Source organism: Aristolochia californica, unplaced genomic scaffold, assembly GCF_029961685.1.
Source record: "Aristolochia californica isolate CCGP_79_NKW_82.1479 unplaced genomic scaffold, dmAriCali1.0.hap1 SCAF_11, whole genome shotgun sequence".
NCBI lineage: Eukaryota > Viridiplantae > Streptophyta > Magnoliopsida > Piperales > Aristolochiaceae > Aristolochia > Aristolochia californica.
The window spans coordinates 24,313,490-24,335,096 of NW_027181782.1; the positions used below are offsets into that span (position 1 = coordinate 24,313,490).

The window sequence follows — 21,607 nt, forward strand, 5'->3', positions numbered from 1 at the left end:
TATTAGTGACTTATTAGAAAATTACAGGAAATATTTTAAAATTTTCTTAGGAAAGTTAAATGGACCTTTTACTGTCTCTTCTAGGGAAATAAATAAAAATTAATAATCAATCTAATATATTATTATACTTATCGATAAATTTTTAATTAAATAAAATATCAAACACAAAATTGCAATGAAAATTGCTTCATGCTAAAAGTATTACAGCATTAACTGTTAAATACTTATTCAAAAATTTTCTATATAGTTTTCTACTCTATCTTGGTACAAAAAATCTTACTTAGAAAATTATATGATTTTTAATAAAAAATTTCAATTAGAAAAATGTTTAAAAAAACATGAGACACTAATAGTTTATAGAAAATTATTTCTATAAAATTTATTTTTAATTTTTTCAAGAGGAAAAAGTTTTTTTTTATTTTTTTATTTTATGATCTCGCACGTGCGAGATCATCTTCTCGCGAGGGAAGGGGGAGATTATTTCTCCCCTGTTCTGGTTTTTCGCCGAGACGACGCAGAGGGAAGGGGGTTACGACGCCGGGGATGACGGCCACGACGGAGTCGGCGGTGATGGAAGCGGCGGCGACAGAAACAGAGGCAACGACGAGGAGAGGAAGAAATCGAACGGACGGCCACAGAGGCGGCCGACGAGTAGCTGCGATGGCGGTATAGACGTCGGCGAACAGCTACGACGGCGGTAGAGGCGGCGACAACAACCGATGGGAGGGGTCGGCGGTGACGAGGGGGGAGGAAAAATTTTTCCCCCCCTCGCTCTAGCTCCCGCTCCCGCTCCCCCGCTCGCTCGCGATCCGTTACCAATTCATTTCGAGCCGGCTTGCGAGCTGACGAACTGAACCTAGCTTCGATCGAGCTCGGCTCGTTAAGGTAAACGAGCCAATTTCGGTGCTCGAACTCGGCTCGAGCTCGATAAATGATGAAATGAACCGAGCCGATACCGAGCCGAACCGAGCCGGCTCGCGAACCGGCTCGGTTCGAAGCCACCCCTTTTACATGTTGCACGATGTCCCATGACATGGTGATGTAATGTTATGTCATGACATTGCGTTAATTCCTCTAGATATTGATGTGGCACGATGACAGGGTACCGCTTTAGCCGTCAAAATTGATGTGTATTTTTAATGTACACGTGTAATTGACGGGTTAAATTTAGGTATTTTTATATTAAGTTTAAAAATTAAGTTATTTTTGTTAATATTTCTTAAAAAATATGTAATTTAGTAAAAGTTCCTATCTTTTCTCTACAAAAACCATTCTCCGGTTGCCTCGAACCTGCTATAGTTCCCCGTTGTTTTACACTCCCTTCCCTCCCAAATTGCAGAGCGAGCAGCAGGAAAGTTCAGCTACCGGTGAGCTGAAGAAGAAAGTGACGGCAGCCGGCCGGCCGATTCCGGGACTTTATGACATTGCTACTCTGCAGTTGATATGGCGACCGAATCGGCTGAGTCAGAACTCATCAAAGAGGCAGTATCCTCTGTACCACGCCAAGCTCTGGAATACCTCCTTGCTGTCGGGGTTCGTATTTTCGTCTTCCTTCGGTCTTCTTTCTGCGTCTTTCAATGCAAACTACTGTTTCCGCCATGTTGCAACTATCGCGCCATCCATATGTTTTTTTTTTTTTTTTGTTAATCTCTCACCCTGACGTTTTTGTTAATCTGGAGGCCGTCGAACGACATGATTTTCTATTTTACTTTCTTTTCCTGATGCCCAGGTGTGTGCCCGCTGCATTTTTCGATTGTTCGGAGTCCATGGTCGCGTTTATGCTTCGTCCAAATTGTCTACTTCACTTATAAAATCAATCCTTGAAGACCCAAAAGATTGTAATATGCAAGAAAATGGATGTGATAGTGTTAATCATGCATCAGAGAGTGTCTCAATGATTTGCAACGTATGTTTGGGCATACTTCAGTTTGTTCGTAAACAGGGGGGAGAAATTCATCTTCTTCGTGAGAGAAAAGCTACATTAGTCGAATTTTTGGAATCAGTCACTGAATTAGTAAAAGAGGAGGGGCATAAGGCCGATAGCTTTTCATTGGAAGTATCTGTACCGGCAATTATATTGGAAAATGAACAAGAAATAAGGTTAGCAGCTCTGTTTACTGTACTGATACTGGTCCTTATGACAGAAATCAGCTGTTTTGAAAAGTTCCCAATTGTTAACTCATTCCTTGCATTCTTGCGAGTTGCATATAATTATTTTCAGTTTCCAATTCTGATATAGTGGGATTTTCCATGGCAAGGGTCTCTAATTACTCTCTTTTTCTAGCTCCTATGTGAAAAAGAAGTATGAATCCGAAGATTGGTTCCAAGAGAAATTTCTCAACAAGTGTTTGTCAGTTAAAGATTGCCTGAAATTATCAATAAAAGATTCCCTTGAGACCTTACTGGTAATAGATGTATTTCTGTTCAGTTTTTTTAAGTGCTCTATGTTTCTTTCTTTTTTTCTTCTGAATGATTACGTTGTACTAAATATGGAACTCTTCTCCATCAGACAATTCTGAAATTTAAAGTTTTGCAGGGTGTTGGATCTGGAGTTGGCTCTCTCCGTATTCGTCTTGCTTATTCTCATTCTAAAGAGTCATCGAAGCTACAAAACCTTTCAGAAAAGGACATTGTAAAGAGAAGGAAAACAGGCATGTGATAATTCTTGCTGACAGAGCATTATTTTTTCTTCTGGAATTAGCTTCTGATATTGTTTGGCTTGTTGTATGATGAGGTAAACTACTCTTGAATAGTTCTATAAAATATGTATTGGAAAAGTATCATTTTTCTTATTTTATACTTTTTAAAATTATGGAATGCCGAATAACTCATACACTTCAATTTTCTTAAAATTTTTTTATATTATGCTAAGGGAACAGATACTGGATTCACGGGACTGTCCAGAAATGAAGCAAATCAGCTCTTTCATAAATGTCAGGATAGTACCACCACTGAGTCTTCCAAGAATTCTTTGGCACTTCCAGAGAAGGTAAATCTTTTCCATTATAAATTCAGTATGTGCATTAGTGCACAAATGTGTACATTTACAGTATCAGATACTTGGGGTTTATTTCCATCACATAGTCATGGAGTTTTATTTCATACTAGGTTTCCGAGCCATGCATCTTGGCATATCATTGCTATCACCTGCCTATTTATATTGGAGGGAGATATTTGAAGGTATGCTCACTAGCCATGTCATGAAAACTTCGGAGTTTGACTTAAGCTCACAAACTTGATTCTTGAAGGCAACGGTGTGGTAAGAGCCTGGCTAGACTTGCTGGTCAAACCACGCTGAACTGTGGCCTTATCCAGCATCTACATGGATAATTCCACTTATCCATAGAAAACCATATGTCTAGCCAGGTGGATTGGTTCAGTTCAAATTGGTAGGTTGAGTCTACTTAGCTGTTTGAAATTGCAAAATTGATGGGCGTATTACTTTACTTCTAAGAGTATATATAATCATTTCTTTAGTCATTATATACCTTAATATAGTACTAGATCAACCAGTATGTGTAGGTTGAACTGAGTTAAACTGGAATAAGCCACACCGCTGATTTGATGGCAGGTCCTCTTTTTCCAACTCGTACAGATATATAGCTAGATATAACATGCGACTCATATTATATTTTACTTGTCACAGTTTTCTAGAAATGTAAGTCAAACACGCTGGATAATTGATGATGAAAGAATGGGTGAAGCTTCTGTTGAGGTAACCTTTTAGGCTTAACTTTATGTGTATATGAAACTATTTGTACTTGAGATGCAAGAACTTGTTTTTTTTTTCTTTCAAAGAAAAAATATTGTTCAACTTCTCTGGTGAGTTTTCATAGGAGATAATAGGAAGCAGCGTTCTTCCCATCTGTAGCGGCGACGCCTACAAGTTTCATGCTGCTGGTAGAGAAGATATTGATGTATAAACCCTTGTGCTCCTGTGATTTTCTTTTTGTTTAAATTGCCTGTGAATTTAATTTTTATGGACATTGCTTAGATCTCTCTTTTGTGCAGGTTCGGATGTTAGGGTCTGGCCGGCCCTTTTTGGTTGAAGTTGTCAATCCACGCCATATTCCTACTGCATCTGACATTATAAGTATAGAATACGCGATAAACAATTTAGAAGGGAGATTTGTAAGTAGTGAAATCCTTATTTGACATTGATGAGTTAATTGCTTATTTCATTAAATTTACCTATTTGGTCTGCATCATTGGCAAAACTGAAAAGCTTTTATAAGCTAATAAATTACTGATAAAGGATGATTATATTTGTGCAAGTTTTTTGCAATTATCAGGTCCCCGTTTGAGTTTCCAGACCTAATAAAAAATAGTCATCTAATAACTCATCTCATCAGTTCTTAAATGTTTTTGCATCCTTCTCTTCAGGTTTGTGTAAGAAAACTTAGATTGGTGGGAAATGAAGTTTGGAACCTCATGCATGAAGGGGAGGCAGAGAAACAGGTTGTTTTTTTATTTGAAATTATTCGTTTTATTACATTGTTTTATAACCCAGACTGGGTATTGACTCTGTTGAATGGGCCTTTTATGGCTGAATTGGTACGACCAGTTTCACTTCTTGGATAAAAATATTACTGAAATCTCAAGATCCCAAATTTATCTCTGTTTATGTAGTTCTCTGGTATCATGTCTCAAGACCTTCATAACTTGGCTACTGGTTGAATTTTCTAATATGGTCATGTTCTATTGGTTTTGTGTTCCCTGATTTAGAACCTGATTTAACCAAGGTCTACAGATCCAGTTGAAGCTGTTCATCTGGCCGACATGAACCAGATCCACACAACTGGTATCTAGAACATGGGTTTTAAGCTGTTCAATTTACCATTTGTTGCATTTTTAAACAGAAACAATATGCGGCACTTGTATGGATTTCTCGCCTTGTGAAGGATGAAGATTTGCAAAGTATATCAGCCATTAGAGACATGGTGAGATGTTAAACATATCTCTATTTAACATTTTTTTTCTATTGAATTATATGAAAAGAATAGTTTGGTTATTTCATATTTATCAGGTTGTTTATCTTGGTGTATGTCTGATATGGTTCAAGGTTATTTCACTCGAAGGTTGTAATTTGGGAGTTAAGGTGAATTGGGTATAGAGGGGTATTTATGTATGTTGAAGAACAACTATGGAAGAGTCTTACATGTCTACCATGGAAAGGAGTCTCATGGGAAGAAGATTTTGCCAAGGAGGAATTTTAGTATTATTAGATTTCTACTTTGTTAGACTTGTTTAATTATTGTGGGACTTTTTTTTTTTTGAAAAAGATGTATATATTAACAGAGAAAATTACAAAGGGGATATGAGCAAATTCCTATCAATAAGAGATTGAAAGGTTGCTCCCATCCTGGCAAGCACATCTGTTGCCGAATTTGTAGATCTCGGAATGTGAGACCAAATACAAGAAAATAGAGAAGCAATTTCAAGAGTCTCCCCAAAAGAGTCCCAATGCCGCCACGAGGGAGAGGATGCATATTCGCACCAACCAATTATCATCTCTGAGTCTCCTTCAATGTGAAGAGGGCCATTACAATTGTCTTTTAAAACGCGAAGCCCATTGATTAAGCCTTGGAGCTCAGCCGACATTGAGTCAGCAATGCCTAGTGGGCCAGTATACAAGAAACGCTGGTTTCTAGAGGGGTATGAGATTATTCCCCCAAAGCTAGCAATATCGAGATTGCCAAGAGAGGAACTGTCAAAATTCAAATTTAGGAAACCGTGCTCTGGGGGGTCTATTTTTGCATAACTAGGGCCTTGGATGCAAACCTCATTTTTGCCATTGTGCTCCAGTTGTCGCGGATAGAGGAATCCACATAGGAAGAGAAAGGCTTCTTGGTAAGAAGCCACGTTGAGATTTGATCCCCAACATGCTCAACTACTCTCTCCTCTGAGCAACTTTTAGATGTATCTTTCATGGGTGATCCATGAATTGGCTTGCCACATTAACTGAGAATGGTATATCAAGATGGATGATTGTAGTATAGATCAGTTTTCCAACTAACCAGCGATACACAGTCTTGTACTTGAGTTCATCACTGTTTTCATTGTGAAGATCATGTCCAACTTCCCTAGGGGTCTCCACTGACTTTGCCCCTGATAGTCTATGCTCCTGTAACATATCAATGACATGTTTTCTCTGAGTAAGTATGAGTCTTGCTTTGCTTCTAGCTACTTCAATTCCATGAAAATACTTCAAGGAACTCAAGTCTTTAGTTTGAAAATGATGTGAGAGATGTAACAATACCCTTTACATCACTTTTAGATAGGATGATATCATCCATATATATTTGCAAGACAACAACACCAGATGATCTCTTCATGACAAATCGAGAATGGTCATAGTGACTACGATAGAATCCATAAGACAAAAACTTGGCTGAATTTTTCAGACCATGCCCTTGGGCTATGTTTCAGTCATAGATTGCCTTTTTGAGTCTACACACCTTCCAAATCTCCCCTTGAGAAACATATCCAGGAGGTTACTCCATATACACCTCCTTATCTAGGTCACTATACAAAAAATACATTCTTTATATCAAGCTAAAACAATGGCCAGCTTTGTTAACAGCAATAGATATAAGAATGCTTATTTTTAAGAGACACTCACGTGTGTAGGGGTAGCATGACTAGTAAATAAGGAAAACTTTCATATAGATGGCATAAAATTGTAATTATGCAAGTTGGTGTATGTCTTCTTATGTCTTTTTCCTTTTGAAGGATGTAGGCCTAAGGGCATTATAGTCATTGTAAATATCTTTACACAACTATAAATACAACTTCAAGGCATGGGGTAGAGCATTCAAGCCTCTTCCTCTTGGCTCAAATTCGTCCTTATACCTCTTTCTCTTTTCCTCTTTTCTTTCCCATGGTTTCTTCTCTCCTCTTTCCCAAGAGCTAGAGTTCTTCTCTTCTCTCATTCCCTTTAGATCACTTGTGTTTATGTGTCGTCCCTAGAAATTTACATGGTATTAGAGCCGGTAAAGATCTGACATGGAAAAGGAGAAGAAGATGGAGAAAAAAGGGAGGAAGAGGAAGAAGAAGAAGAAGAACAAAGGGGAGTTTCTCGTTTTTCCTTAAGTCTTATTTCCCAATTCCTTTTTTTCGTTGGATGTTTCACTTTCTTGCCGTATTCTTCATATAGCAAATTATATACCGTTGGAAAGATCTTTGAGTCTAATTTTGAACTCAAAAAGAATTGTTGCAATCATATTTTTTCTCGAGAGAGAAATCGACATTTGAAGGAGAGAAGGTCAAGCAATAGAAAAGTTTGGAATAGCAGCAAAAAGCCTCAACTTTTTGAACGGTTAGCACCAACATTACTTAGGATCCAAATTTAAGCCGAATTTTATGCTTCACTTTTTGAGTTGCTAATGTTGGTTAAGTTTTTTTTTTGTTTTCAAAATCTAGTCAAAATTTTACCAACTTGAGTATCTTTCTTTTCTTAAAAGTTTATTTTGTTTGATCTCATATTACATTAGTTTCCTTAAGAGAAGTGTTGAACATTAGGATTCCATGATGTATAATCACAATAGAAGAGGAATAAGTGGTTAGAAGAAGAAGAAGAGTTGTGGAGAGAAGTCTTTTAGATAGAGATATCAATCTCGGAAGAGTCAATGGTTATGTTGGCCAAAGAAGAAAGAGTACTCAGTTCGACTAAATTATAGAGTCCTCAATATATCGGATAATTTATCTCAAAAGAAGTATATTTTCTGAAGAGAAGTTATACTTGGTTAAAAGGTATTTAAGTCTAGTTGTAGAAGGAGAAAATTTCATGTCAATCTGATTTATATTTAAGGAGATATTCGCATTGGAAGAATCAAAGTTCATGCTGGAATACTAATGCATGCGAAGATCCAGATTTAAGCCGAATTTTTTGTTTAACTTTTTGAGTTGCTGTAATTGATCAAAAATATCTAGAAAGTATCTCATGATCTACCCTTGGAAAGTTTCTGTTTGTTAACTAACAATATTTGGAAAGAATATACACACCTTTTTACTAAAAAAATATCTGGAAAAAATCTTTATAAAATCATCTTATTTCATAAATTTTCCTTGATTTATTTTTCAAAGATTGCCTTGCCTAAAGATTTCAAGAAAAAAAAGGGAAGGAAATATGTCTTCTTTGATTGCGAAGTCAACACCAATTGAATGAGAAAACTACCTTATTTAGCATATTTTTTCAGCCACAAATTTTGTGAGATTTTATTGGTATTTTGAAAGATTATAAAGAATTTGATTTGGTATCTTTTTATAAAAAATTAAGGTAAGAAAAAATTGAAATATTTGGCTTGGCTTAAGTTACTTGGTTTACAATATTTGAGCTAGCGAAGTTGTTGATGCTAGCCTTCTTTTACTTGATCATAGAAGAGGTGGATTAGCACTTGAGTTTACAAAATATTTGTTGACTTTAAGTTGGGATCATTGACATTATCTCCCAACTTGAGGGCGAGAATAGAAGGAAAAGTATGGAGGATGAGTACATTGGAGATTGTTTGATTTATTGATTATCAGACAACAGTTGGTTCAACTTATAACTCAAAAGGAGAAATGGTTGAATAGTTGAAAACTAGACTCAAATATCTTTCCAACGATATATAACTTGATATATGAAACATACTGTAAGAGAGTTAAAAATCTAATGAAAAACATGAATTGGGAAAAAAGACAAGGAAAAACGAGAAAATCCTTTTGTTTCTTTTTCTTTTTCTTCTTCTTCTTTTTCTTCTTCCTCCCCTTCATCTCCATCTTATTCTCCTTTTCCTTCTCAGCTCTTTCCCCGCTCTGATACCATATTAATTCTGGCTTTGTGAGACTTCTTACTATGAGAGTCATGTAAAAGTCTTCCATATTTTCTCTTCAACACTCCCCTTCAAGATGGAGTTTATAGCTCCAGTTTGCAATGAAAAGAATTTTTGGTTTTCAATTTTCTTCGCAGCAAAAAGTTCTTCATAGATGCAAAAACTTCATCTTTTGTGTTGTCCCTTTCTTGAATATTGTTGTCACATAAAAATTACCACAACATGTGGAACAAAATACTTTTTTCTTGTATTTCTTTTTCTACCTTCTCCCCCTCAAGCTCGGGATAAAAAAGACATAGAGACCAAACTTGGACAAAACACAATATGGGAGAACAAAATACCTCTTTCTTGTATTTTTTCTTCTACTTAACGAGAATTTATATGAAGAATTATATATCAAAATAAATATCTGTAAGTTTATTTTCTTACCTATTCAACCAGTTCTCTTTTTGAGTTTTTTTTTTGGAGAAAAGAGGAGGAAGATTATGGTAATGGACTTGTCGAAACCCTCCCTCTTAAGTTGTATTTATAGATAACAAAAGTACTAATATTACAAGAATACTCTTCACCCTAGTAAGAGTTAAACTAATTACATCAGTGCTATCTTTATGAGATAACTCTTTAATTACCATCATGCCACTATTGTGTGAGTCTCTGAGCCCATCTTCCACACACTTGGACATGTGGGCCTTCTTTGGTTGTGTGGGTTTGGGCCCATCTTCCAACAAAAAGTCTTTCCCATTATGAGTTTAGTTTCTTTTTTTAACGAAGTCTGAAAATTTTGAAATAGAAAGTCTTGTTTGCTCATTCTAAATTCCAAATTTTAGAGTCCTAAAACCTTTCCCATTCCAGAAATTATCTCGAGAATATTTTTTTTGCAAATTGGTCAAGTTGTGTTAAAAAGTAATTGCCTTATATGAGAAGTCTATGTATAGAAAGTTTCCATTATTATGTTCCATCTCAAAACTTTCTTCTTGGTTTTTTTAAGTTTCCTTAATCATGGAGGAATTATTTTTTTTCCTTCCTCTCTTGTAAAACCTAGTCACTTTTTATCCATCTATTGGTCTCAAAGCGCTTCCTTAGAAGTATGAAGAGCTGCATTGTGCGCCTCCTTCCTTTTGAAGTATGAGAGCTATTATCTTTTTATTCACACCCTTAATTCCTCAAAGTACTTTCTTCAATTTGTTTTTGTTAAAATCACTTCAGAGCAATGGCTATACACCCACTACCTAAAAAGTATAGGAGTGTGCCCAACATCCAACTTGAGTCAAATATTTTTATTTTTCACCCAAGAGGTGTTTTTTGTTTGAGCTACCCTTAGAAAATGAATAGTCTCTTTGTTGTGCCCTATAGTTGGGCTATTTTTCTGCCTTTGAAATTGAGCAGAGTGTGTTTCAGACTATGACCGTTTTAACTAGTGTATGGAGCTTTGTCGTACGGCTAGGAGTATTTTTCTTTTCTCACCATTATGTTGTGCAAGCTAGGTCTCTTGGTATAGAAAAAAGAGATCCCCAACTTGAGGGGGAGTAGTAGAAGAAGAAGTACAAGAAAAAAGGTAACCAATAATGAAGAATTCCATGAGCTGTGACAATCAAGTCTTATCTGGCTAGAATATCCAAGTAAGGGGGAGACAAAATGAGAACAAGATGAAAATTACAAACAAGATGTGAACAAGAACAAAATGAGTCAAAGCAAGTCAATCAAAATTTATTTTTCAAGCACACAAGTTTCTTGACCAAAATTATTTGCAAGTGAAGTTACAAACACCAACTTGAGGGGGAATACCCATGTGTGTAGGGGTGGCATGACTAATAAATAAGGAGAATTTTCATGGAGATGGTATAGAATTGTAATTAAGCAAACTGGTGTATGTATTTAGATTCATTATGACTTAAGCGAGGATTAATAAGAAAAAGGGGGTTGACTTCCAGACCTCTCAACTAGTGATGTGGCTGTGCACTCTACTCTCTATCATGCTCTGCTCTCTCTCTCATGTTCTCTTTATTTCTTCTCAATTTTTCACTTTGACATTTTCTTTTTCAACATGCTGTATAATTTCAGCAAAAGAAAATATCTTCTATGCATGGCTTCCAGCTATATCATCACTATGTGCAGAGAGCGCAACCATTGTTGAGAACCTTTTCTTATCCTCAACCACACTGTTTGCTTGCTTTATGCATTTTTAGCTCATGGAGCATATTTTGTGAAGGATAAATATAATTCAATTTCGATTCATTTATTCCATCTTCTTTCCAGGTAAATAGAGCACTATGCTTACTGATTGAAGTGACAAATGGGCCATAATTCATATGATGTTCTCTATTCATTGCATATTCTTGTCCTTCTCTGGTGTCTGGAAAGATTTATTTCTCTGCAATTAGCTATCTTATATTTTATGTTTACAGTTTGGCTGCTAATGGATATTGTAGGTGTTGTTTTCCTCTTTCTCGTATAAATATTTATTCTATTAAAGTTTTTGCAGGTCAGTGACAATCTTGGTTTTTTCTGAAGTTTGGCATCTTTCTTTGTGTTGTCAGGATATTCTGCAAAGAACCCCAATTAGAGTGCTGCATCGCCGAAGTCCATTGGAACGTAAACGGACAATCCATTGGTAGAGTAGATTCTCAAATTTGTGCCTTTTTTTTATTTTTTATCATAGAGTGTGCATTTGGTTTGTTCTTTTAACCAAACTGCATTGTTTTCATTTCTGTTTTTGGGCTAGGATGAAGATTGAGAGAATATCTGGAAGCTGTCAATATTTTCTATTGCATCTCTGTACTCAGGTATCATTGTTAACTTTCCTTTCAGATTTAAAAGGCTTACTTTTACAACATTTTAGTTCTCCTGTTTTAGTTGCTATGTTTTGTTCATCTCAACTTGTTGCTTTCTTCAAAAGTTTTGTATTGCTATATATGAACAGTGATTTCCATGTTTAAACCCTCTGTAATCATTGAAATAACAATAAAAACTTGTTTATTTTAGTGTTATTGAGGATTATTTGTTTTCCAACTGAAGAAAGAGAAAAATAGATACTGACTTTGAACCTGATACCAGAATCATAGATTTTGATCAACCCTACTATTCCTGCTTTATGATTTTCATGTATCAATTAAGTAAGCATACTCAGTTTTGCTACAATAGTTCTTTTATTGAGTAAAAACACAGCCTTTCATTTTTATGAATTCTGGTGGCATTCATTGGCAGGCTGGAACATACATAAAGGAATTTGTACACGGTGATCTTGGACGCACACACCCCAGGTAGAATCTGAAGCCAGATCTTTTATGACATGATATTAGTAGATCTCTTTGTTTTCCAAAAGATGGAGAAAAGTAATTTTCTACTGTTTATTTTTTTAAATGTGATTTCTCTTTCACTTGAGGTGGCTAGAGTAATCTGGCTGACACTTTTTAGCACCATGATCTGTCAAAACGGGTATGAACGGAAATAAGACAGCTGCTCCCTGCCACCCCGGTGAATAAGACCCTTTCAATGCTCTCACTCAAGGGTTGGGAGCACAATTTGCTGGTGTATGCGAACTGGCAAATCCAAACTTATTATGAACCAAAGTTTACATTTATTTCTGATAATCTTGATGTCAGCCATTGCTCTGTTACAAAGAAAGAAAGCAGCCACTAGAAGATTTTCAGATTCATGGTTGTGTGTTTCATTGAATCAACTCATGAATTGGAGGAATTAACAATGATTTGGAAGAGGATGATTGGTTTTGGGGAGTCTGATTCAGTTGGACCCTTATCTTTCGCAAGAAAATATATTTTGTGTCTGATTTGGGTTTGGCTTGGCTCCGATCACTTGTGCTATTCCAGTCTGATTCTGTCTACCTCAATTAGACATCATCTTTTGAGGAGAGTACTTGTTTCTGCTGAATTGACTGGGATTTTGAGAGGTCCATCTACAAGACCGTGGTCTAAGATGCTTAACTCTGGCTGGACGAGAAAATGAAAATCCATATTGTGTTTTCTCAGAAAAGAACTTAATAACTATACCAGTCTGAAATTGTTCTAGGGAAGTTGCTTGTTTATATGGATCCCCTTGGTCAAGTCTACTTGGATTCTGAGGGGTCCATTAAGGGGATCCGAGACCCGAGACTTGGAATTTTGGATGGATGAAGAAAAATGAAGATTCACAATGAGAAAATAAAGATCCACGTTCGTGTTTCCAGAAAATAACCTACTACTAGATCAATCTGTTACTGTCCTAACACAGTTGCTTCATTAGATGGATTGTTTTGGCTGAGTCAGCTCAGATTTTGAGGGTTTCGAGATGGGACCCTTCAAAGATTCAGAAAACTGATTGATTGAGAAAATGAAGTTGCTTCTGTAGACTAGTTTCATATATAGTTGCGTCTTAGGCAATTGCTTCTTAATATCTGTTAACGCTATATCTTACTTTAGACAAAATCTTTCCATTGTTTAATTCTGTATATCACCTGAACTCTTCTAAATTTAGTTTTTCTATTCTTGTAGCATCGGTTCAATTTTTGGGTGCAGAGCAGAGATTTTGCAACTTGATGTTACTGATGTGAAAATGGACTCTTTCAACTAAACGAATGCTATATTGGCTTTCCAAATTTCTGTGGAACAAGACTCAAAAGCGGGTGTGGAGGCCCGTGCTTATTTGTTACCATCTGAACTTATTATCTGAACAAAAGTTTTTACTAGTTGTCTTTTGCATTCACAAAGACAAGGAAGAAGATCCCAGATTTTCCAGTGGTAAATTTATTGAACTTAATTCTCAAAGATGTGTACATGATTATTGGTAACCCATGCAGTTCAAAACGAAGAGTCGCATACATAAAAGTTCTATTTTATTCACTCAAACAAATGGTAGGACCCTCCATTACTGAAGAGAATAAAAGAGTAACACTCCATACCAAGATGCCTAGGGGTGAGTTGAAAAAAACCAAAAGCAATTCTTTTTCCAAAAAACCTTGCTCAAAACTTTATAATGTTAAAGTTAATGCGCATTGCTCTCAAATAGTTTTTATTTTAAATGACGAATTTTGTGGCAATGAAAAGGTGCTTGAAATGAATCTACTCAACACAAATGCTTAGAGCGAGCCGAATCAATTTTTTTATATGATCTTCAGTATGTCAACGGGGAAGTAGCATTAATTTTGTAAGACACATTTCACCAAATAATACAGCAATAATCACTATGCTTTGAGTTCCTCAGCTTTGAAACCCTAAGTTTAATTCATTGTCATCCATAACGCTGAACTGCTCAAGAAAACGCAAAAACTTGCTTTTGCTTCAACAAGGGAAATCAAGATAGAACACGAGGGATTTGAATATTGTAAGATTTAGTTAGAAACTATCATTTAACATATGAATATCTTATATATATATATATATATACACACACACACACACATGTATATGTACATAGAGGCGTGGTCAGGTACAAAACCTAGTTTCGTGTAAAAAATACGAAACGGAGGAGAAAGGCTATGCTCCCTGCTCACCTCCCCTTCCCCGTTCTTTCCCTCTATTCTCATTTTGCCTAATCGCTTGCCTAATCCATAGGTTGCCTCACTCCCATTCGCACGCCGTCGCCTCATTACTGCTATTCGATTTTGATCAATGGTGAAGGCAAATCCCTACTCATTCCTTCTCTTTTCGCCTTCACTTTCTCCTTCACCTAACTCATTACCTCGCTCCATCGCCCCATGTTAGAAATCAGATGTCCTAATTCAATACTAACGAGAGAAATAATAATTACAGGATAAGAAATAATCAAATATTAAAAACACAACATTTATACAAGTTCGCCTCAAAGTGAGACTATGTCCTGTCTTTTGCTGTTGCAATAATTTATTATGACGATGAAGTAGTTTACAAGAGAAATCACACACACTCAAGTGTTTTTCTCTAACCTCTCACAACCGCAACCGATGATCCTCCTCGATGATTAACCCTAATAGCAATGCCCCCAAATATAAAGAGAAAATTGGGGCAACTGTAATACAAGAGTGAAATCCCCAAACTGCCTTTAATGAAACAACAGTCAATATATCGTGGACCTTTCGGGGGCTCCACTCCCTTCCAACCCCCACTTCAACCTTACTGCGAAGGTTGATCCGCATACCGACTCAGTATAAAGCTTTAATTAGGCTCTACAACTTAACACCCTGCCCTTGCCTAATCCATCTGTCCTAGTCATTGTTCGCCCCATGCACTAGAGAGCCTCTTCCTAGCCTTCACTGCCCCTCACGTCTTATTCAAAAATCCTTCTCAGTTGCTTCTCATTCCCTCCCGCACAACGTCTCCATTGCTGTCGCCATTCATTGAACCCTGCCTCTTCCTCAAAAAAGAAAATCCCTCTCACTTTTTCCGTCTCAGCTTCGTGAGCCTTCCTTCGTCCTCATCCACAAGCGTGACCTCCACACCGGCCCTCACTTCTTCCTCCCATTCTTCTCTTTCATTCTATCTTTCCCTTCCACCAGTGCTTCTCACTCAAACATTGGCCCTCCTCCATAGTCTTCTCATTCATACACCAACTCATTGAAAGGTAAGTGAGGCAGATCATTCATCAAATCTTATGGCTGGATTGGTTTTAGTGGATTTGTATAGGTTAATTTGCAGCTTTATGGCTTTGATGTTGGATAATCTGAGAAGGGAAATGTTCTTAAAGGCTTAGATCTTGGGGTTGAAGGCATGCGTGTCTGAGGATAGGTTCGATGTTGTTTTGTTTTTAATTTGTGGGTCAATAATAATTCTCTGATTTGTCATGGGAATTTAAGCATTGATGTTTATTAATCAGAATGAATGATCAATTTCAAGTAGATCCATATGAAAATGTGCTTTATTTCCATGTAGATATGGGTTCTCCCCTTGCTTGGGATATTGACCACTGGTTTCCTCACTCGAGTAATGATCAAACTCCCATTAGATATTCCTCTACTCGTCTTTCTTAGTTATGGCCTCATATTCTGATGAAATCAATCTTCCCTTGATACTGGAGGAGGAAGAACAGTTCCCAACAATCTCAGGATACTATAATGGCAAGTCAATCGAAAATAGCATGACAAGCTGGAATTTCTTGTTCCATGGTGGGATCTTCAATTGGGTATATTTTTAAACCAATTCAGGTCAATATTTACATCCGCAAATTCAGATCTCAGGTTAGTTGGTTTAACTCAAAAACTAAAGATTTTATTTAGTACATGAACTCTCAAAAGAAGTGAATTGTAAAATGTTCTTTGGGGTACTGTGCAGGAATAGAGCACTTTCATGTTTGTTCTTAGAGGGCGAGAATGAAGAGCTGAGTAGCACAAGTACTGGAGTCTCATACTTTTCCTCAACATTTCGTTGAGATAGAACAAAAGTTGGGTTCTTCACCAACTGCCATTGTGTACACTCGAGGAGATATGGATTCAATAGACCTTAGGTCAATTAATTTCAACAGAAACCTAACACCAAATTCCCCTTCCTTCGGTTAGTTGAAGGAATTTATTCTACACAATTCAGTTGTTCTGGCCAAGCATGTGACAAGAAAATGAAAATTCTGACAAATGTAGTAACCAATATATGGCCATTGAAATGGCTAGAGATTCATTAATACAGAGAGAAGAGAAAGAAAATAAGCTATTAGAGATAGAGAAACTGGAAAATTGTTGATTTTCAGGACTCCATGGATTTAGATCATGGAGAAAAACATAGACAACATGTTGGGAGAAAAACAAGAGGAAGGTTATGGACTTATGTGCTAACCCTCTCCCCGAGTTTCAATTTATATATGAATAAGATTATAATATTATAATAATACCCCTAAAACATAAACTAATTACATCAATGCCATATTTACGAGATGACTCTTTATTTACCATCATGCTACCACTTTGTGGGCTTGGAGCCCATCTTCCACCTCTCTTGGATGTGTGAGCCTTCCTTGGTCTTTTGGGCTTGGGCCCATCTTCCCCCTCAAGTTGGAGGTGAGAACATGAACGTTCAACTTGCAGCAAATGGTATATAAGATTTTCCCATATCAAAAGGCAGTCCACCATATCTTCCAACATTCCTCCTCAAGCTAATGGTCAACTGGCATAATATAAGAGAGTAAAATCATTAATAGTTTTAAGATATTGCTCCATACTTCAGTCAAATGGTCATAGTAAAAAATTCTTTCTACTCAATTTCACAAGCGAAAAAATAGTCGAGCACAAAGTCTACCAACTTTCTCGGAGTAGCTGAAAAAACACTTCTTGGGTGAACAATTGACTTGACTCACCCTGAATGTTGGGCATACTCCTATCCTTTACAAGTAGTGGATCTGTTAAGCACCTAGCCAATACTACCCAAAAGATAGACCTGTTAGGAGCGGAAGACATAGGTACTTAACCCAGGATCCAGCTGTCTGAGGCACTGTAATTGTTGTCCCATAATAGTACTCCCACCGTTACGAGCCGACGACCACGACAGCCAACAACATTGGCCCAACCGCAACCTACTAGTAATTTTAATCCGGCCTTTGCGCCCTACTAGTAATTTTAATCTAGCCTCTATGTGCCTCGGGAATTGAACTCGCAACGTGGCGCCCGCTCTGATACCAAATGTTAAGCACCTAGCCAATACTACCCAAAAGACCGGCCTGTTAGGAGCGAAAGACATAGGTACTTAACCCAGGATCCAGTTGTCTGACGCACTGTGATTGCTGTCCCATAATAGGATCTATAGGCATTGCTCAGAAGTATAGTAATAAGCTCCTCCATCACGGTGTCCCAATATAGGGCACCGACTCTCAAATGGTCGGAGTAAAACTGCCAAGTAAGGGGGTAAAAGGTAATAACCAGAAGATAATATTTTGGGGCCACCATGTGCTTTCTTCTTCATAAGAATAATCAATGCTGACAATAGTCAACAATTGAGAAGTCCTTCTTCAATAATAATGTTTCAATCGGAGAGACAATAGTAGCAGCTGAAATGGGCATGGGTCCAAATAACACAATCAAATAATAAAAATCCTTTAAAAATGGCACATAAAATAATCCATTGTGAGTCCATTAGAAGGTTGTGCACCAAATAATACGCTGACCAAGGAATTGGATGTCAATTAATTCAAGATAATATCACGCTAGAGCCAAGGAACTGAGTGGAGCCGAGTCAAGTAGTACACCAATATAGTCGAGTGGTGTAAGAAATTGGTATAGAACTCGGGACTTGGACTTGTATAACAAAGGCAATAAGCAAGTGTGCCGAGTTGGCTCAAGTTAACCCAAGGGGGCAGAAACAGTATGCGGCGCTTGGGTCACTGGGTTAACTTGGCAAGGTTCGGTCCGAGTCTTGGCTAGAAGATTAAAATCAAGTTACCTAACTAGAAAAATTTTAATTTGAAACCAGAGTCTCCTTCTTCCCCATGACGCTGGTGATTGCCGAGACTCCAGATACTGCAACTAAATTGTCATCCAGAAATGGCAACACAACATCATGAGACAGTAGATTGAACTCTCAAAAATAATTAGAGTAGAATCAAATAATCTTGCGGATTTCCTGGCTTGCATCTCCATCTTCCTTGCGATGCTAGTGCAACAATAGAACTAGGCGAGCCAGTGATTACTGGGTCTCTGTTATGTACCTAGCCAATACTAACCAACAAACCAATCTGTTTGGTAGTGGAAGGCCAAATACTTAACCCCAGGATCATAACAATATTCCCACCGTTATGAGCCGACGTCCATAGTGGCCCACTCTAGCTGTCCACTCTAGTGACACTGGCCCGACCCACTTTTTGAGCCTACCAGTAATTTTAATTTGGCCTCTATGTCGCCCCCTCTAGGATTTGAACTCGCAACCGTGGTATAGCTCTGATACCAAATGTTATATACCTAGCCAATACTACCCAACAGATCGATCTATTTGGTAGCGGAAGACCAAGTACTTAACCCCAGGATCATAACAGTCTCCAGAAACAATAACTTGACAGTGCGAAATTGATTGGATATCGGTGTTGTATATATCATCTACAGAATAAAGATCATAATCTTCTAAAAGTAGCAACATCCCAAAAACAGAGCTGGTAATTGATCTCAGACAGATCTTCCAAAAATAAATAGAAAGATACTCCGTTACTCTGCGTCAGATGTAGCTGAAAGACTGTCTGAAACAAATATCAAATGCCAGTAGTGAAGCTCCTGAGTAACACTAGATTAAATAGCAGCTGATGAGATTGATGAAGAATAATACCAGATTGGCAACTTTGATAATATTGGCAATGAGAGGAATGAAGATAATGTTGCCAACACAGTAAGCTGAATATTTGATCCAACGTGAGTCTAGTTCGGATCACAACAGATCACCACGATTCACCAGACAGAAGGAGCGCTTCAGGGTACAAAAAAAATGATCTCGATAGCAGAACCACTGGCGTAATATGGACTCGATCTTGGCTTGCACTTTTCCAATGTCCGCGCCTTCTTTTTCATGGGATTCTTCTCTATTTACGTCCGCCAATGCGTTGGCCAATTCAATTCAGCCAGTGGTGGCGTCTCTCAGGCCAGCCGTGGCGATCAATCGCGCCTCGCCGCCCACCAGCCATCATGGCGGGAGGTGGATTTGGTTTCACTGCAAGTTAGTTGCTGCTGCACCTCCTTCTTCAGACTCTGGTTCTCCTTTGTCAGATTCTCGTAGCACCATCTCAGAAACTCGTTGTCCACTATAGAATATAAGAATAAAGAATAATATTATTGCAATTATCATTGATGGTGTAAACTATTTATAGAATTACATAGGGACAGTAGATGATTAGAACTCTACAATTTGAGTCTGTCTCTAATTCAATTACTATTTATCTTTATCTCTATCATTATCTTTATCTTTATGTTTATCTCTATCATGCCCCTACAAAATGAAGCTTCGAGAGGAGAGTCCAATCTTGATCTTCAAAAATAGGAAGCGTGTTATCGGAAGTGGTTTGGGGAGAACAACGACACTGGTAGCGACTGAGAAGTGCAAAGGCTGGGAAGTGGCTGGGAAAAGCAGTGGCACTGGAGGCGGCTGGTAGGGGTGGCTTCGAACCGAGTCGGTTCGCGAGCGGCTTGAGCTAGGTTCGGGATCGATTAAATTAGGTATACCTGGATCTCGAACCGAGTTCAAGATTTGGGATCAGCTCGTTTAAATTAACAAGCCGAGCTCGATGAATCGAGGTTCGGCTCGAAAGCTCGCGAGCTGGCTCGTTAACGGGTTGAGTCGGGATCGGGAGCTGGGAGCGGGAGCGAGAGCAAGAGCGAGGGGGGGGGGGGGGGATTCTTCCTCCCCTCGTCTCCATCGAGCCCCTTCTATCTGCTGTTGTCACTGCCTCTGTCGCTATCGACAACTGCTCGTTGGCCGCCTCTGTGGTCGTTGGTTCGATTTCTTCCTCCCCTCGCCTTCACATCTGTTTCCCTCGCCGCCACTTTCGTCTCCGTCGCTTTCGTCGCTGTTGCCTCCATCCCAACCATCATCCTCGATGACAGGTCCTCACTGGCACCATAACCCCCTTCCCTCCATGTCATCTCAGCAGAAAACTAGAACCAACAGAGATACCTAAGTACCCCCCTCCCCCTGCGAAGATGATTTCTCACGTGCGAGATCATAAAGTGAAAAAAAAACTTTTTCTTAAACTAACCTTCCTCATGGCTCTTGAAGAAATTGAAAATATATTTTAGAAGAAATAAGTTTCTAGGGACTATTAGTATCTCATGTTTTTTGTAAACATTTTTTTAATTGAAAATTCTTATTAAAAAATCCTACAATTTTCTAAATAAGATTTTTTGCCAAGATGGGCTAGAAAACCGTATAGAAGATTTTTGAACAAGTATTTGATAGTTGATGATATAATACTTTTAGCATGAAGCAATTTTCATAGCAATTTTGTGTTTGACATTTTATATGATTAAAAATTTATCGATAAGTATAGTAATATATTAGATTGATTATTAATTTTTATTTATTTTCCTAGAAGAGGCAAAAAGAGGTTCTTTTAACTTTCCTAAGAAAATTTTAAAATATTTCTTATAATTTTCTAATGAGTCACTAATAGTAATAGGATTTTATTTAAAGGTTTTTTTTTGGAAATATGTATCATAGGAAAAACATTTCTAGTTTTTCCTAGAATATAAATTTTCAACCAGGGGCACTAAGGAGATCATAGTAAATTTATGGCAATATTTAAAAATTACAAAATAAGCTAGACAACATTTGGAGTAAAAAGATTAATAGTGGTGCCTTCTAATCCATTATTGAAATTCAATCCTGAACCTTCCCTATTATTCCTTTTTTAAAATGTATGCATAATTTTATATATAATTTATTTGACATATATTTTATTTAGAGTATTAAATGTAGGTTAAGCTTGAACTCGGCTAGTGCTCGAGTTCGAACTCGATTAAAATTATTAGGCTCGAGTTCGATTAAAATTATAGGTTCGAGGCTAGGGTCGGATCGAGCTCGAGTTTGAAATATTTAAATCAAGCTCGGCTTGAACAAGGTTCGGACTCAGCTGGACTCGATGCCACCCTTATGCCCAATTTTAAGTAGTGGTCATTCCCAATTTTATGTAAAATGTATGCATAATTTTATATACAATTTATTTTACATGTATTTTTTGAAAAAATTTAAATGTATGTTGGAGCATAAACTCGAGACATGTATTTTTTTGAAAAGTTTTAAATGAATGTTGAAGCTCGAGCTCAACTCGAACTCGGTTAAAATTATTAGGCTCGAGCTCGATAACAATTTTAGGTTCAAGCCTAGGTTCGGCTCGAGCTCGAGCTCGAGTTCGAAATATTTAAATCAATC

The 21,607-nt window shown here is 37.4% G+C and overlaps 1 protein-coding gene across 1 annotated transcript; it reads left to right on the top strand.

Moving 5' to 3' along the window:
• Nucleotides 1–1,313: 1,313 nt before the first annotated feature.
• LOC137944208 (uncharacterized) lies at nucleotides 1,314–13,573 on the top strand. Its single transcript, XM_068789788.1, has 15 exons — nucleotides 1,314–1,533; nucleotides 1,730–2,100; nucleotides 2,285–2,405; nucleotides 2,537–2,651; nucleotides 2,880–2,989; nucleotides 3,109–3,180; nucleotides 3,647–3,715; nucleotides 3,837–3,917; nucleotides 4,012–4,131; nucleotides 4,384–4,458; nucleotides 4,860–4,940; nucleotides 11,351–11,424; nucleotides 11,536–11,596; nucleotides 12,018–12,073; nucleotides 13,301–13,573. The coding sequence occupies exons 1-15, from the start codon at nucleotides 1,444–1,446 to the stop codon at nucleotides 13,377–13,379; spliced, it is 1,575 nt and encodes a 524-aa protein (XP_068645889.1). The 5' UTR covers nucleotides 1,314–1,443; the 3' UTR covers nucleotides 13,380–13,573.
• Nucleotides 13,574–21,607: the final 8,034 nt, after the last annotated feature.